The sequence below is a fragment of the Lipotes vexillifer genome, unplaced genomic scaffold, assembly GCF_000442215.2.
Source record: "Lipotes vexillifer unplaced genomic scaffold, Lipotes_vexillifer_v1.1 scaffold1693, whole genome shotgun sequence".
In the NCBI taxonomy this organism is placed as follows: domain Eukaryota; kingdom Metazoa; phylum Chordata; class Mammalia; order Artiodactyla; family Lipotidae; genus Lipotes; species Lipotes vexillifer.
In genome coordinates this window covers 591,216-606,624 of record NW_006782186.1, presented here as the reverse complement: position 1 = coordinate 606,624, position 15,409 = coordinate 591,216, and the positions used below count along the sequence as shown (strand labels likewise).

The 15,409-nt window shown below is 54.1% G+C and overlaps 1 protein-coding gene and 1 non-coding gene across 3 annotated transcripts in view; both read right to left on the bottom strand.

Moving 5' to 3' along the window:
• Nucleotides 1-2,189: 2,189 nt before the first annotated feature.
• The window catches only part of DGAT2 (diacylglycerol O-acyltransferase 2), a 30,585-nt gene continuing 17,365 nt past the window's right edge, over nt 2,190-15,409 (bottom strand). For both annotated transcript variants that reach the window (XM_007455035.1, XM_007455034.1), the window contains 6 exons: nt 12,858-12,965; nt 12,398-12,468; nt 6,003-6,207; nt 5,243-5,417; nt 4,223-4,425; nt 2,190-2,491 (listed from right to left, as the gene is read on the bottom strand). In XM_007455035.1, the coding sequence (XP_007455097.1) occupies nt 2,337-2,491; nt 4,223-4,425; nt 5,243-5,417; nt 6,003-6,207; nt 12,398-12,468; nt 12,858-12,965 (917 nt within the window). In that variant the 3' untranslated portion in view covers nt 2,190-2,336. The remainder of the gene's footprint in view (nt 2,492-4,222; nt 4,426-5,242; nt 5,418-6,002; nt 6,208-12,397; nt 12,469-12,857; nt 12,966-15,409) is intronic.
• Nucleotides 11,786-11,857, bottom strand: TRNAE-UUC (transfer RNA glutamic acid (anticodon UUC)). Its single transcript has one exon. It is a non-coding gene; the product is annotated as a tRNA-Glu (tRNA).

The following is a 15,409-nucleotide window of genomic DNA, read 5'->3' as shown; positions in this document are numbered from 1 at the left end:
TCCTGGCAAATTTCCAGTCACCCATTGAGTCCCAGCTCAGGCTGGGGCCCCAGATCAATGAGGCACCCCAGGTTGGATTAGGGGCCTCTCCGTCACAGCTCTGACCACCCTGCATATCCTCAGCTGTTTCCAATGTTTGTTTCTGCTCCCACGCAGCCAGCTCACAGCTTCTGGCACAGAGGAATGGTCCCTGAAGTGAATGGTAAAGACAGGCATTAGGTAGTGGCAAGTGGGAAAGTCACTTTAGTCTCAGGTGGGAAGGGTTCCCCCAGGTACTTGGTACTCATTGAACTGAATGGAATTAGAACAGAGAGAGGTGGCAGGTTGTGAGATCCAGGTGTGGTATGAAATCACTAGAGTGACAGCAGGCCAGGCCTCCCTCTTTGTGGTATAACTCAGGCCAGGGGCAAGGAACATGGTTGAGTGATGCATACGGACCTTTCTAGCTCGCCTATTCTAGGACCTTACAGCAGGACAGTAGCCTTTACCACAGGTGGAAGGCAGCTGTGAAGGGGCGCCAGTGAGCCCTGCCTCCTGGTATTCACTCCGTGTGTAATCCTCAAGAGTGTGAGCTGGACCTAGTGACTTGCATCTAATGAAGAGAATATGGCAAAAGGGATAGGTTGTCACTTCCAAGATTAGGTTATAGAAGGCTGTGGCTTCTGTTTGCACTCTCTCTGGTTCTTCTTGCTTACTCTCTCTGATGCAGCCAGCTGCCACGCTGAGAGCTACTCTACAGAAAGGCCCGTGTGGCAAGGAACTGGGAGTGGCCTCTGGTCAAAGCCAGTGAGGAGGTGAATCCTGCCAACAGCCAAAAGAATGACCTTGGAAGTGGATCCTCCCCTGTCAAGCCTTGGGATGATCACAGCCCGGCTGATACCTTGATTGCAGCCTTGTGTGAGACCCTGAAGCAGAGGGCCCAGCTAAGCTGTACCTTGATTACTGACCCTCAGAAAGTGGACACTGTTGTTTGCAGCTACTAAGTTCTGTCTTTTTTTTTTTTTTTGGCTGCGCTGCAGTGGCATGTGGGATCTTAGTTCCCCAACCAGGGATGGGACCCGTGTCCCTTGCATTGGAAGTGCAGAGTCTTAACCACTGGACTGCCAGGGAAGTCCCAACAGCCACTAAGTTTTGAAGTAATTTATTACACAGCAATTAATAACTAATACACCACACAGGGCCATGTGGGCCAAAGAAGCAAGGGGGAGAGGGCTCAGCAGGCAGCCCGGTGGGGGCGGTGGTCTCCCCAAGTGTCAGCGGCAAGATGCAGATGCAGCCCCTGCAATAACTCATAGAGGACACTCATTTTCATTTATTCATTTAGGAATATACAAAAGTCTGACATGGTATAATGATCTCATCAAGAGAAAACAGAATACACAAAGGACTAGATTTCCTCCCTGGCCCCCCCTCAGAAAGGCACAAATATATGAGGCTTGGGTTCGGGGAACTTCTGTTCTGGACCAATCCGCTGCTCAGAAGGCCAGGTCCCTCTGTAAACAGGAAATGGGACCCCTCGCCCACATCCACTCCTGAGGGTGTAGGTTAAGCAAACCTAGGCCACTGAGAAGTATGTGATTTAGGCCAATGCAGGGTCTGTGCTGGGTCCATGTCTTCAGCTCCCTGAGGAAAACCAGCACTCCAACCAGAAGGTGGTGGGTCTTGATAATCCAAGAGATGATTAAACTGGACAGCTCCATTCCCCAGCCTGGGATCACCGCCACGTCCATCCTCTCTCTGGAGGCCAGTCCAGGCTCAGATTTCAGAGATTGGGGCCGTGGGGGGTGGCAGAAAGGAGACACGAGCTTGAATATTCCAGACGTTTGTCCCTGAGCTCTTCAAAATGGGGACCCCTGTTGCCTCTGAGTCTTCCCCTTGGCAGAAGCAGCTGGTCCCGCAGTCAAGCGTGGGGTAGCCGGCCGTAGGGATGTTTGCATTAGAGGAAGCTTCTGGCCCCTCATCCCCCAGGGACAAAGGGCAAATAATCTAACTGGCCTGAGTCACTAATGGCCACCCCAGTGAACCAGCACTGAGTTTTCTCTGTAATTTTGGGAAGGGGAGAAGAGAGGTTGGTTGAGAAACCAAAGGCCCAGATGGGTCACAGCCACCACCTAGAAGAGGACAAACTGGAAGTGAAAGAGCTTGAAATATTCACTTTTTCCTTCTTAGAAAAAGACCTAACGTTGTAATGGTTTAACAAAATTATTATAATTTCTTTTAAATAACCCACAGACACCCATGATGCTTCCACATTTACAGAACAAAAAGCACTAGAGAACTTGGTGGAAAACGATTTGCAGCTGGTTCCTCCCAGAAGCTGTCCCCCGCAGACAGGCTCAGTTCACTTCCAGGACCTCGGTCTCCGGGAGGCCGAACTTGGTCTTGTGCTGGTCGAAGAGTTTCACCAGGGCTTCCACGTACATGGCGTGGTACAGGTCGATGTCCTGCTGGGTCGGGTGCTCCAGCTTGGGGGTAGTGATGGGCTCACCCACTGCAGGGATGGGGCAGAGGCCTCTGGTTAGTCAGTGCCATTTGGCCCACGCTCCCTGGGCATCCACCATAATGCCGATGGTAGCGACCCTGCGCTACTTGCCAGCCGCCTGTCAGGAACTGTGCTGAGTGTGCTCCATTTCAGGCTGTCCCTTTTACAGGTGAGAAGACTGGGGCCCAGGGGTATGGGAAGGGACCTGCCCAAGGCCACACAGCCACTAAGCAGCAGATAGGATCAAGTCCAGCTGTACCCACAGTACTCAGCTGGGAGCTCCTGTGAGAGGTGTGGGATCAGGTAATGGCTTTGCTTTTGCCCTGCTCTGGGCACATCACTTCACCTCTCTGTGCCTTGGTTTCCTCACCTATCACATGGGGATCCTTCCTTATAGGGCTATGCCACAGCAATGAAAACCCAGAATCCTAACCACTAGGATACCAGGAAACTCCCCAGTTTTCCATTCTTAAGGTGAGGAGCAAACTCCTTCACGCCGTCCACTAGACCCCGTCCCTCTCCAGCCACCCTGTGCATGGAAATGTCCCTGCTGCCTCACAGACGTCAGACCTGGTATGGGATCTGTGTATAACAAGAGTCAAGGGTGAGTCTGGATCATGTGACCTAAAATGCAGGAAGTTGATCTCTCTGGAAAAAGTACAAAGCAAAACATCTGGCCCTGATAAGAACTCCAAGTATCTATGTGAGCTTTGGCCCCTGAAGTCCACGGCTTGCGGCCTCCACGCTCTTATGTGATCTCTAGATTGTGAACCATTAACAGATGCACACAGACACACATACTCCTACGATAGATAATTCTTTGGAATCCTCTAAATTGTCTCATATGAACGCAAAACAACACAGCTGGGGGCGAAGTGCAGCCAGTTTTTTTGCTACGCTTCTCACAGGCTTCTGCTCCAGGCATATTGATTTGCATCTGTTCCTCAAAAATCTATACAGTCTTGCTGCGGGAACCTCGTTTAGGCTATTGTTTCTGACAAAAAGTCTCTTCCTCCCCTCTTTTTCAGGATAATTCCTATTCAGCTAATAGTGTAAGAGTCACAGGGACTTCCTTGGTGGCGCAGTGGTTAAGAATCCGCCTGCCAGTGCAGGGGACTCGGGTTCGAGCCCTGGTCCAGGAAGATCCCACATGCCGCGGAGCAGCTAAGCCCGTGCGCCACTACTACTGAGCTCGTGCGCCACAACTACTGAAGCCCGTGTGCCTATAGCCCATGCTCCACAACAAGAGAAGCCACCATAATGAGAAGCCCGTGCACCACAACGAAGAGTAGCCCCCTCTCGCCGCAACTAGAGAAAGCCCGTGCGCAGCAACCAAGACCCAACACAACCAAAAGTAAAACAATAAAATTATAAAAAAAAAAAAAAGAGTCACCTCCTCCCTGGGGTCCATTATGACCCTCCAGAGCACCCTGCACGTCCTCCTCACACCCCCTATTGGTCTTTGCTGTAAGGGGGTCTTCCCTGATAGACTTGGGCTCTGAAAACACAGAATTGCCGAGTCCTGTTTTCTCATCTAGCACAGCTTAGCTCGTGGTAATGGAACTATCCCCTATCCCCTATCCCCCTCCCGCAGCGATCATTCCCATCAGCACCCAAACAGGTCCACGTCCTCATGGTTCAGAGCATGGACATCAGAGCCAGGGATGGATCTGAATCCTAACTCTGCCACTAAACTAGCTGTGGCACCCGAGTTCGGGGTCTGGAGGAAGGGGGGCTCACCCACGGTGGTGATGGGCTTGGAGTAGGGCACCAGCCCCCAGGTGTCGGAGGAGAAGAGGCCTCGGCCATGGAAGATGCACGGGGCGAAGCCAATGTACTTCTGGAACTTTTTCTGGACCCATCGGCCCCAGGAGCCCTCCTCAAAGATCACCTGCTTGTACACCTCATTCTCCCCGAAGGAGTAGGTGGGAACCAGGTCGGCTCTGGAAGGGAGAGGCCAGGGTCTGTCATAGCCCAATCACTGGCTTCAGTTCCTCCTGGCGGCCCTAGAGGCCCCAGACGCCAGCCAAACTCCCCTCCGTCAGGGGTGTACAAGAATCACCCGGGGGACCCCAAACCACATGTCCCCTCACTGCCAGATGGGGACAGGCCCTCTGCCCCTGTTAGTGACTGGGGAGCATGTCAGGGCTTTACAATGTGGCCCTGACCAGGTCACTACAGCCTCACGCGGTTTTCTCAAGTGGAAAATGGGGGTGGCATCCCTGCAGGATTTTGCAGGAGCATCAAATGGGACCGTAGAAGTGCGTGCGCTTTGTCCAGTGAAACGTGCTGAACAGGTGGCTATCCAGAATGTAGCCCTAGCAAAGGTCAGAGAAATCCAAGCTGCCTAGCTCCTCTCTGCCTGTCCCCAGGGTTACCCGTCCAAGAAGCCTTCCTTGATATTTCGGGCCACAACACCCTCCTTCCTGGCCTTTCGCTCTCCTACCTGCGTGACACGCTCTGGCCCTGGGGCACAGCGCTGCCTCTGGGCTTGGCTGGCCTCTCAGCCCACCTGCCAGGGCCCAGGAGACCCAGGCTGCATCTTTGCCCACTTGGCCGCCCAGCCTGAGCTTGGGCAACCCTGGCCTGAACCTCTGGGCTCCAACCTCCCCTTCCCCACAGGATAGCTAACCCCCTTCTCTGCCTTCCTGGGGTCTGGGTTCTGCCTTCAGGAGGCAAGGAGCTGCTGCCCTGGGCTGCGCAGAGCTGTTGACGGGTGTGTGCACGCGTGTGCACACACGTGTTCTGGGAGGCACTCACCCATGGTGCAGGGCCAGTCTCACAAAGCCTTTGCGATTGCGCAGGGTGACTGCGTTCTTGCCGGGCATGGAGCTCAGGGACTCGGCCGCGCCCCCCACCACGATGATGATGGCATTGCCGCTCCCATTCTTTGAAAGCAAGTAGTCTATGGTGTCCCGGTTCACAGGGCAGATGCCTGGGGAGTGGAGGGGGGACACACAGTCAGGGCTGCCCATGGATGCACTCCCTACCCCCTGCACATGGTCAAATATAGACAGAGCCGTGGACCTGGGTCCCAGACCTAACCCAGCCACTTGGAAGTATGGCCCCACGTAAGCCATTCTTTTTTCTGAGCCTCAGCTTACTTATCTGTAAAGTGGGGACAATGAAACAAGGTTGTTTAGGGAATGCATTCATTTGGCAAACGTTCCCTGAGGTCCTAACTGTGTCATGCTGGTGCCAGGTGCTAGGGAATCCCAGTAAGTCAGGCTGGTGGGGATCAAGGTGGGCAGATACGAGAGTCACAGACGATGATTAAGTCGTGCAAAGGGCAGCACAGGGGCTGGGGACGCCCAGAAAAGGGGTCAGAGAAGGCTTCCTAGGGAAGATGTTATCCTAGTTGAACCCTGAAGATTGTATGAACAGCTCTCCCACTCAGCCCTGACCCACTGTGCCTCAGCAGGCCACATCTCCAACACAGGACCAGGCACCAGGGCACGGTAGGTTGGCTTCCTGGCCAATGGAGTGGCTCAGGCAGGGGCACGCAGAGGTGGATTCTCACCTCCAGACATCAGGTACTCCCTCAGCACTGGCATCCGGAAGTTGCCGGCCAGCGTGGCCAGGTAGGGCCTTATGCCGGGGAACTTCTTGCTCACTTCTGTGGCCTCCGTGCTGAAGTTGCAGAAGGCACCCAGGCCCATGATGCCATGGGGGTGGTATCCAAGGATGTAGTTCCTGGTGGTCAGCAGGTTGTGTGTCTTCACCAGCTGCAGGGAAGACCTCAGGTCAGAGGAAGCTGGCCAAGAGAGGAGTACTGGGGCACACCCAGAGGTAGGGGAGGCACTAGGTGTGCCCTGGCCCCTGGAAGCCTGGGCCTGAAGGACTGGACTGACTCTCTCCTCCGACCTCAGACTCTCATCACTGGGTTCTCAGTGCCGGGTACTTGCAAGTCACCATTTGGACTTCGAGTCCCTGGGAAGGGGCTGGGAAACTTTCTCCCTCACTCCCCTTATTTCTCCAGCCGAACACAACAGGTCCTCTTAACTGCACTCTGCCAGCCTCCTGCATTCCCTCCCTCTGGGCCCATCCTCCTCACCACAGCCACAGTGACTGCTCTAAAACCCCAGCGCAACTCCTGTCACTCTCAGATAAAGAGGGATGTCCAGCTTCCATTGGCATAAAGTCCAAGTCCCTTTCTTTGGCCAGAGAAGGGACAGTGCAGCTGGCCTGAATGGAAACCTCCTTCCAGGCAGCCAGACTCAGCTCAGGCTCTGATAGGAAGCAGAAGGACAGGCCACAGCCCTTGTGCCAGCCACACTGGGGGCAGGGGAGGTCAGCTGTACAGCTGGAGTAGCTCACCTGCGGTGCTATCAACAAAGCTGTCCTGGATGCTCTAAAGGATGACTGGCTTCCTGCCCTGGGACTGGTGGCTTGGACGGTGGGTTGGATGGTGCGAAGTTTCCCTAAACCCTGAGCAGCAAGAGGCACCGACCCAGTATTATAGGAAACATGATGGGGTGGAGGGTGCTGAGAGGGATGGAGAGGATTGGCATCTTGCTCAGAAAAACATCACTTTCTTTTAGGATTAGAAAACGAATGAATAATCAGAGAATTTTAAAAATATGGGAAATTAGGGAGAAAATCCAAAGCACCTGTCATACCTCCAGCCAGATAAACCACTCTGACATGTTGAGCTTTTTTTCTACTCAAATAGACACATGTTCTTTTTTAAAAACCACAAAACTGAGGTCATATGGTTGCTATGATTTTTAAATAATTACCTCCCAAGCATATCATGGCTATTTTTCCTTATCAAAATCCCTCAGTAACATGTCTTCTCACGGCTATGCTACATGGAATAGAATTGTAATCAAACCCTGACTGATGGGCCTTTAAAAAGCTTCTAAAATTTCCCTCAGAAATACTGCTTCCATAAATACCTTATTTTTGTCCTCATGTCTGCTTGCATTCTTGAGACAAACATCAAGAAAGACGGTTCCCAGGTCAAAGGGTATGAGCGTTTTGGTCCAGTGGGCTGCCCTGCCTCAGGAGAAGTGGCACTGATGACATTCCCACCTGCAGGGCTTCCAGGTTCCCCCTGCCCCGCGCTGGTGCCAGCTGGAGCAGAGCCCCTGGCCACCGGCAGAACGTCAAGAGCCTGGGTTTTCTATGACTCCAGATTTGGGAACTCCCTGACTGAGGGAAGAACCTCGCACTCAGTTTGGGGGGCGTGGGGTGCTGGTGGCTGGCCTCCGGGAAACTGAAATTTGAATCTTCAGGTGATGGAGGCCAGAAGGGGATGGGAGTGAGGGTGGCCGGCACCCCTCCCAGCTCTGTAACTGCCCATACGTGTGACTGTGAGAAAGACCCCCTGTGCCGTACCCTGTTGCTTGGGGCATTTGTACTCTTTCTCCCGTTTTGCCTTTGGCGAGCAGATTAAAGCTGCTCAAAACCCCAAGTAATCCTCAGTTGCCGACCACATAAATGGGGAACAGCAGCGGCTGAATCCACAGCCAGCGAGGTGGGGGAAGCCCAGCTTTACACGCGCTTCGAGAGGTGGTTGTTCTGAGGTTTTGCCACAGAGAGCACGTCTGCCCTACCGCATTAGCTCTCGGGAAAGCCAGAAGGAAAAAGCACCCTGTCCCGGTTTCCATGGGCAAGGAAGGCACTGAGGTGAGAGCGGAGGCAGCCAGTACCATGTTGGAAACTTGCTCCTAAGCTGATGGCTGGGCCTGGGAGCCCCCAGCACAGAATGGGGTGGAAGACCCCTGATCTGGGCCGTTCCTTTGATTACAAGGTAGAGACTAAGACCTAGAGAAAGGAGTTGCTGCTTCCCCGGAGGTCACAGCAAATCATCCTCCACCTCTAGACTAGGCCACCCAGCTGTGCTTTTCCCTGGACCTGGGATACAGATGGGCCACCTGGCAGAACCCTAGCTAGCTCTTTAAATCATTTCCTCCCTCCCCCAAGCCTCTATCCGGTGGGACATTGGTTAAATGAGGTGCCGTGGGGCACAGTGCAGGTTAATGGCCCTTGGTGCAGCACCCAGAAAAGTACGGGCCTCTGTACACCTTTGATCTGTCTTCATGCCACACTCCCCTCGCCATGGGTGGACAGAGTGTCCATTCAGGAGGGAGGAGGAAGGACACTGCTGATGAAGGCTCTGTTGACATACCTGCTCTCGTGTCCCTTGACTGTTTACCCATGGCAAAGTCTCAGCCCAAGGGGTTGCCCAGGTCAGGCCTGCTGGCTGACATGAGCCTGGGACACATTCCTGGCAAGTCGCCCCTCCCACCCTGCCTCCCCAGGCAGGTAGGGTGCTCAGATAGCCTTGTCCCAGCCTGGCACCATACAGAGGAGGAAACTCAGAACCAGAGAGGAACGAAGACTCGCCTAAGCTGACACAGCGGGGCACCACGGCAGGGGAACAAAGGAATGAGAACACAGGTCCTGAAGCAGACACAGCCTTGGTTTCTATACCAGCCCTGCTACTGACTTTCTTTGTGACCTTGGGACAGTCCCTCCTCTCTGGGCCTCAGTAGGTCCATCTGTGAAATGAGGCAGATGGACAGATAGGTGACTGTAAGCTCAGAGAGTGTTTCCTAGTCTCTTCTCCAAAGATCCTGCCCATCTCTCGAGGAGAGGTGACCCGGGCACTGCCCACTCCTCTTCCAGGTAGCTGGTGGTCCTGGTGGCTGCTTGTTAACACGTGAGCCCCACCTCTGCTGGGAGAAGGGATGCTCTCTGGGCCAGCTGAGCTGCCCTGGTGGCAAAGAGCAAAGAGCTTCACCAATAAGGGAGTGGGGAGGGGTGGGTGGGCACAGTTAGAAATCATTACCCAACCATTGGCAAGAGGCTGGGAAAAGGGGGTGGGACAGGAGGGTCATACACGACTCCACAGAGCATCAGCCCTGACATCAGGTCACTAAGGCCAAACCCTCCATGCACAGAAGAGGAGCCTGAGGCCCCAAGGGGCAGGGGCTTGGCCAAGGTCAACCAGCAGGCAAGCGCAGAGCCCAGGTTGAGGCATAATGCCTCAGGCCCAGCTTGGCTTTGGTCCTGGTGCCTAGGGGCCCTCCCAGGGCCAGCTCACATGTGTCATGTGGCTCCAACTCCCAGCTGTCTTCTTGGAACAGAGGTGAGATAAGGGACACGGGGTTTTGTTTTGGTTCTTCGGGAAGGGCAGAGATCAGTGGGGAAGGGTACCTGTCTGTCCCAGCACTGACCAGCGGTCATCAGGTCATCCTGTTCTGGATGGGGGGAGCTATTGGCCTTGAAGAGGTTTCCTGAGGGGCAGGCCACTCTGGGGCTTGGCCCCCAAGGTAAGGGCCCTAGCAGAGAGAAAGAGTATATAATCCCTCACATCCAACCATAATTTACCACTTTTTATCATATGAGCAGCTCCATTTTACAGATGAGGGTAATGAGGCTCAGTGAGCTTGAGAAAGCATGCCCACGGTCCCATGGGCAGAAAGTGACAGCATCTAGATCCATTAGAGGGTGAGCCCAGCCAAGGGCAGGGGCCAGGGCTGACTCTTCTGTGTCCCTATGCCCTGCAGGGACCCAGCAGTACACGGGGAGCAACAGTGCTGGCCAGTGAATAGAGTGACAGGGCAGGACCTCAACCCAGGTCTCCAACAGCAAAGCAGAGGGAGGAAGATCCACGGAGTAGGGCTCAGTCCAGTGGGGAAGTCTGGGATTGGATCTTTCGCAGAGAAACAGGCAGTAGGGATCCAGAGGGAAAGAACCTGGGGCCTGGATCCTAGTACTAGCCTTGGCATGCAGTCACTGTGCAATTGGGACCAGTCCTTGCCCCTCTTTGGGACTCAGTTTCCTCACCTCCAAAATGAGAGGGTTGGGTCCTATGATGCAACATCCTCCCAGCAACAACAGCCTTGGATTCCTTGCAGCCAGAGAGATGGGGTCAGGGAAAGGGAGGAGCAGGAATCCTGGCCCCAAAGGTCCTGGGAAAACTGGGCTCAGGCTGGAATGGGCAGAGGGAGCTGGTCCTGTGAGTGCAGTGGAGAAATGTAGGGTTACCTGGCCACATCCCCCAGGCAGCACGCCAGGATGTCTCAGTTGCTGACTCACAACAGCAAACATACAACACCCTGCGTCATGCACACTTCCGCATGCACACGTGCTGCCTCCACTTTCAAACCCCACCGATTTCTGCTGGGTTACCTCAGCAGCTAGGGTGTGCCAGGGCTGAGGTGCTGAGTGAGCTGGCTAGGCAGGTCTTTCCCCTGCAGGGAAAACCTTCAGCATTCTGCCAGAGTTACCCACAATCCACCAGCGTCACCAACATGCACCAGGGCCCAGATGCCTCTGCCCTGCCAACCTAGCTTGCAGACCACCAGCAGGGGGTCTGATAGAATGTTAACTGAAAGCCAGACCAAGCCACTTTTTATCTTGTCAGGACCTTGAGTTTGGCCCCAGAGAAGGCAGGTGCTCAGAAGACCAGTGTGGGGGACCCAGAGCAGCCAGTGGTGCAGGAGGAAGGAAACCCAGAGATCAACTTGGTCTAAACCAGCTTCATATGGGGAGACTGCACCCTGGGTTCACCCAGGGTCTGACTGCCCTGCTTTTCCTCCCTCTGTCCTCCAAGCCTGAGGGAAGCCTGAGGATTCGTCCAAGCTTATTTCCTACAGCTCTGCTGCATAGGGACGCAGCATACTGCGGTGGGAAGAACCCAGACTTTGAGGCAAGACAGCAACTGGAATCTTGGCTCAACCCCCTATTAGGCTCATTCTGCTGTGCTACTCTCTGACCTTCAGTTTCCTCTTCTGTAAAAATGGGATAAAATTAATACCTGACTTACAGGGTACTGTGAGGGTTAAAGGACAGACCCCTTGGGGGAAAGTGCTGGCTCCTAGAAGCCTCCCAATAAATGGAGATCCTCCCTCTCCACTCCACCTACTCACCATCTGCCACATCCCAGGCTTCTTCTCAAACTCAGGTGCCCTCATTGTCTTCCCTGCCCCTTCAGTGCTGCTTAGCTTCAGGATGGAGTTCCAGCAGCAGTGCCTCCAGAAGCCTTCCCCAAGCACTTCTGCAATTAGGGTCTCACTCTCCATTCAGTGCCCACCAAATTTTCTGGGCCCTAATTCCCATGGCCAGGACCCCCAGTGACCTACACATGACTGACTGAGGGAAGTGATATTTCTGTAAGAGCTTCAGAAGGAAAGAAAGCTCCTCACACCTTTTGCTATCCTTGGTTCAGCCCAGATGAACTTGGACTACCTTAGTAGTATTGCTCCTGATAAATCACTTCCGTTCCCCTTCCCCTTTTTTTTTTTTTTTTTTTTTTTTTTTTGGTTGCGCCTTGTGGCTTGTGGGATCTTAGTTCCTGACCAGGGATTGAACCCGGGCCACAGCAATGAAAGTGCTGAGTCCTAACCACTGGACCACCAGGGAATTCCCAATCAATTCCATTTTAAGTTATGACTTTAATATTCACTGAAAGGCAGACAAGCAATGGCCATAATATCTGCTATTATACCTGCTCCTTACATCACCCAGGATCTCAGTATCTGAAACACCTTTTAGATCCAAATGCTAGAACAACTCTTGTTTCCCCAAGAAATAAACAAACTTCTTCCTTTCCCAAAATGAGGACCAATAACTATCATGTTTCCCTTTTTGCCTTGGCTGCCAGGAAGCTCAGAGGTGACCATGAAGCTCAACCACTGCAACTCTGTTGACCCTTATGGGTGAAATACTTGTATATTTTCCCCGAAGTCCTGATTTTTTTTTTACCTGGTATAGCATTATACGTATCCTAAATTGCCTCAAATCCTGCAAAAAGTGGGGTAGAGTATCCACAGATGCTCATAGTGGGAGATGTCACATGGTTCAACCCAGCACATGCGGTCACTGTGCATGGGTGGGTTAAGGCTCGAAGTCAGATTTCCCATCCATTCCCACCCTCCCAAGATAACACCCACAAGTCTTTACCTGGATGGGAAAGTAGTCTCGAAAGTAGCGCCACACAGCCCAGTTTCGGACCCACTGTGACCTCCTGCCACCTTCCAGGGAACAAAATACAGCGTTGGGAAGGAGTAGGAGTGGGAGAGAGTGATGTTCAGGCAGAGCCACTGTGAACCCCCGAGCTAGGTGACCAGCGCCCTATGCAGCATCCTCCTCCCTCCCCCGGGCCCCTTTCCAAGTTCATTCCCTCACATTTTGCAAACCCTGGATTGAGTGTGAGCTCTGTGAGGACCACTGTGTGACCTTAGAGCCACTATTAACCTCCCCCCTCCCCCCCCATCCAGAAGCACAGCCTGGCTTAGCCCAATGCTACTCACATAGTAGATGCTAAGTAAAAAAGGGGTAGCACCCGTGACGAGGACTTCAGCTTGTGCAGGAGGGAGTGTCCCGAGGGCGAGGGGGTGGGCAGGGCGACTTGCGCTCTTACCTTTCTTGGGAGTGTTCCAGTCAAACACCAGCCAGCAGAAGTAGAGCACAGCAATGAGCCAGCAATCGGTGCAGAACGTGTACATGAGAATGACGCTGCAGGTCACTCCTGCAGGGGGCAGAAGGCTCCCGGTCAGGCCTGTTCTCCCTGGGTGGGCTTCAGTCCCCTCTGGGCATGGGGTCACCAAGTGACTGAGTGTTTACCATGGCACTAAGCTAGGCACAGCTGGGGCCCTGGGCAGAGGGGGCCCACGGCTATGGCGGGGGGCAGGGTAGGGGGCAGGGGAGGAGCCGGCTCACGTGGACACGAGCCTCATCTCATAGGCTCCGATGGGCTGTCCCGGCATCGAGGGGCACGTGGGCTCCATGTTGTCTGGGCAGCAGTGCCAGAGGTGGTGGATGTCTTGTGAAGCTCTCCTTAGAGCTGTTCTTTCTGCCCCTCCTGGCATGTTCTCCCCACCCGAGTGTCCAGCATAGTGACTGTGGACGAGGGGAGGGACCTGCCAAGTGCCTCTATGTCTCAGGACTTGGGATGAGTCACTGTCTCAAGTGTGGGGCAGCGTGACTTTTACCCCATTTTAGAGATGAGAACACTGAGGCTACAGGGGGAGGGAACTTGCCCAAGGTCACCCAGCAGGAATGAGGCAGAGTCAGGATTCAAACTCAAGTCTGACTATTAAGTCCAAAATCTGCACCAGGCTTTAGAGATTCACTAAAAATGAGAAGCCCCAGACTGCCACTGGAGGGACCTGGGAGAGTGGGATTCCTGCCCCAGGAGGAGGGCTGGCCCCCTTCCAATATAAGCAAGCACCAGGCAGTCCTCGGCCAAAGCCCAGAGCCCATCAGTCCCTCTCTCAAAACCCCCAGCAGGACACTTGAAGACTCCCTGGGACCAGCTTCCAGTGGTCCCTTTATTCTGGGCCTGCCGGCCATAAGGTTGAATAACCTGGCACAGAAAGCCCTCATCAGAGCTTCTATCCTTCCAATTTTTACCGAGCCTTCAAGGCTAAGCTGAGACCTCACCTCAGGAACCGTTCTCCGGTATCACACTATCCTCCCACACGGACCTCTCACCTCTGAATTCTCCACACTAGCTGGGTCACATCTTCTTTGCCCCCTGTCACTTAGCACAGGACCAGGAACAACAGGTACTCATGCTCGGGAGAAGCATGGCCTCCGTCCAGCCTCCCCTCCACTGCCTAGGAAGGGAAGCCAACCCTGGTTGTAGGCACACCCTCTGGTGGGCGCTGCACTAGTCACGGGTGCTCTAGGGCTGGCTGGCTTTGGATTCCATGCTCTCTTCTTCCCACCGTGCTCAGCCTCCTCTGGTTTCCCGAGGGAGAGGGGAGGGCCGGACACAGACACTCCATGAGGCTAAGGGCAGGAAAATGGTGGTCCCTTGTCATCCACAACGCGGTCCTGTTCTAAGCCTCTGAGCTAGCCTCTCCCCAAGGTAGCTAAAAGTGGTACAACTATCTTGGGAGAGGCAGTGAACATAGAGTGGCCAGGTGTCCAGTTTTTCAGGACGAGCTCAGGAGTGTGACGTCACAGACAGGGAAGGTGAGTCTCTAGGGAAGCATTTGCAGCCTGTAAAACCCTGTTAAAGGCAAACTGTGAAGTACCTGAGGCAGCTTGGTGAGCGGCTATGACTAAGTTAAGGCCACTTACAAAGTCACTCACATTGTTGAGCAGTTTGCCTCTGGTCCCCATCCTTAGGCCTAGAAAAGGGGTCACAAGCCCCCTAGACTCCACAGGTATCCAAGCGCCTTCAGCGGCTAGATGGATGCTCCAGGTGGGCCTGGGCAGGGCCATGAGGTTCAGGCTAGGGTCTGAGCAGCCGGGAAACCTAGCTGCCATCAAACGCCTAACTCTGGCTGAGGGGTAGCGGGATCAGAGGGGGCAGAGCCCCAGGCTGCACTGCCCAGATGTCTGGGCTCTCTGGGAAGGTGGGAGTCCCTACCCACTGTCCTCACTCTGGTGCTAAGGCAGCCTGGGAGGAGGAAAGAGAACAGATGGAGAGTCCAGAGACTGCATTCTAGTTCTGGACTTTCTCAGGCCCCACTCCCTCTCACCCCTGTGTGTCCACAGCCCCTATCATCTGTCTCATCGTTATCTGCGTCCCCCATTAGACTCCTTCCAGCAGATGGCCCTTCAGTCCCTGAGCTCCTTGGGAGCTGGAACCAGGTCAGATGAACTTCTCCACCCCTAGCAACCAACACAGGAAAGGTTTATTGAGCAAAAATGAATTACACCCACCAAACAACCTGCCTTTCTCAGAGTCTAATCCCAGTAGTATGAACAGTGGGCTCCCTGATCTATCCCAGTAGATCATGCGGCTGCAGCAGGAACCAACCCCCCTGGGGCCAGGAGATGCAAACCACTTCTGGCTCCACATGCGGAAGGTTCAGGACCCACCTTTACAATCACCCCACCCCACACATCATGGTCAAGCTGATGATTCAAAACTCTGCTCCCCAAGGCCCGTTAGCGGGCAGCCTATGGCTGCTCACTGCAGGGACGCGGCAGTGGAGCCCAGGAAGAGCATGGACACGC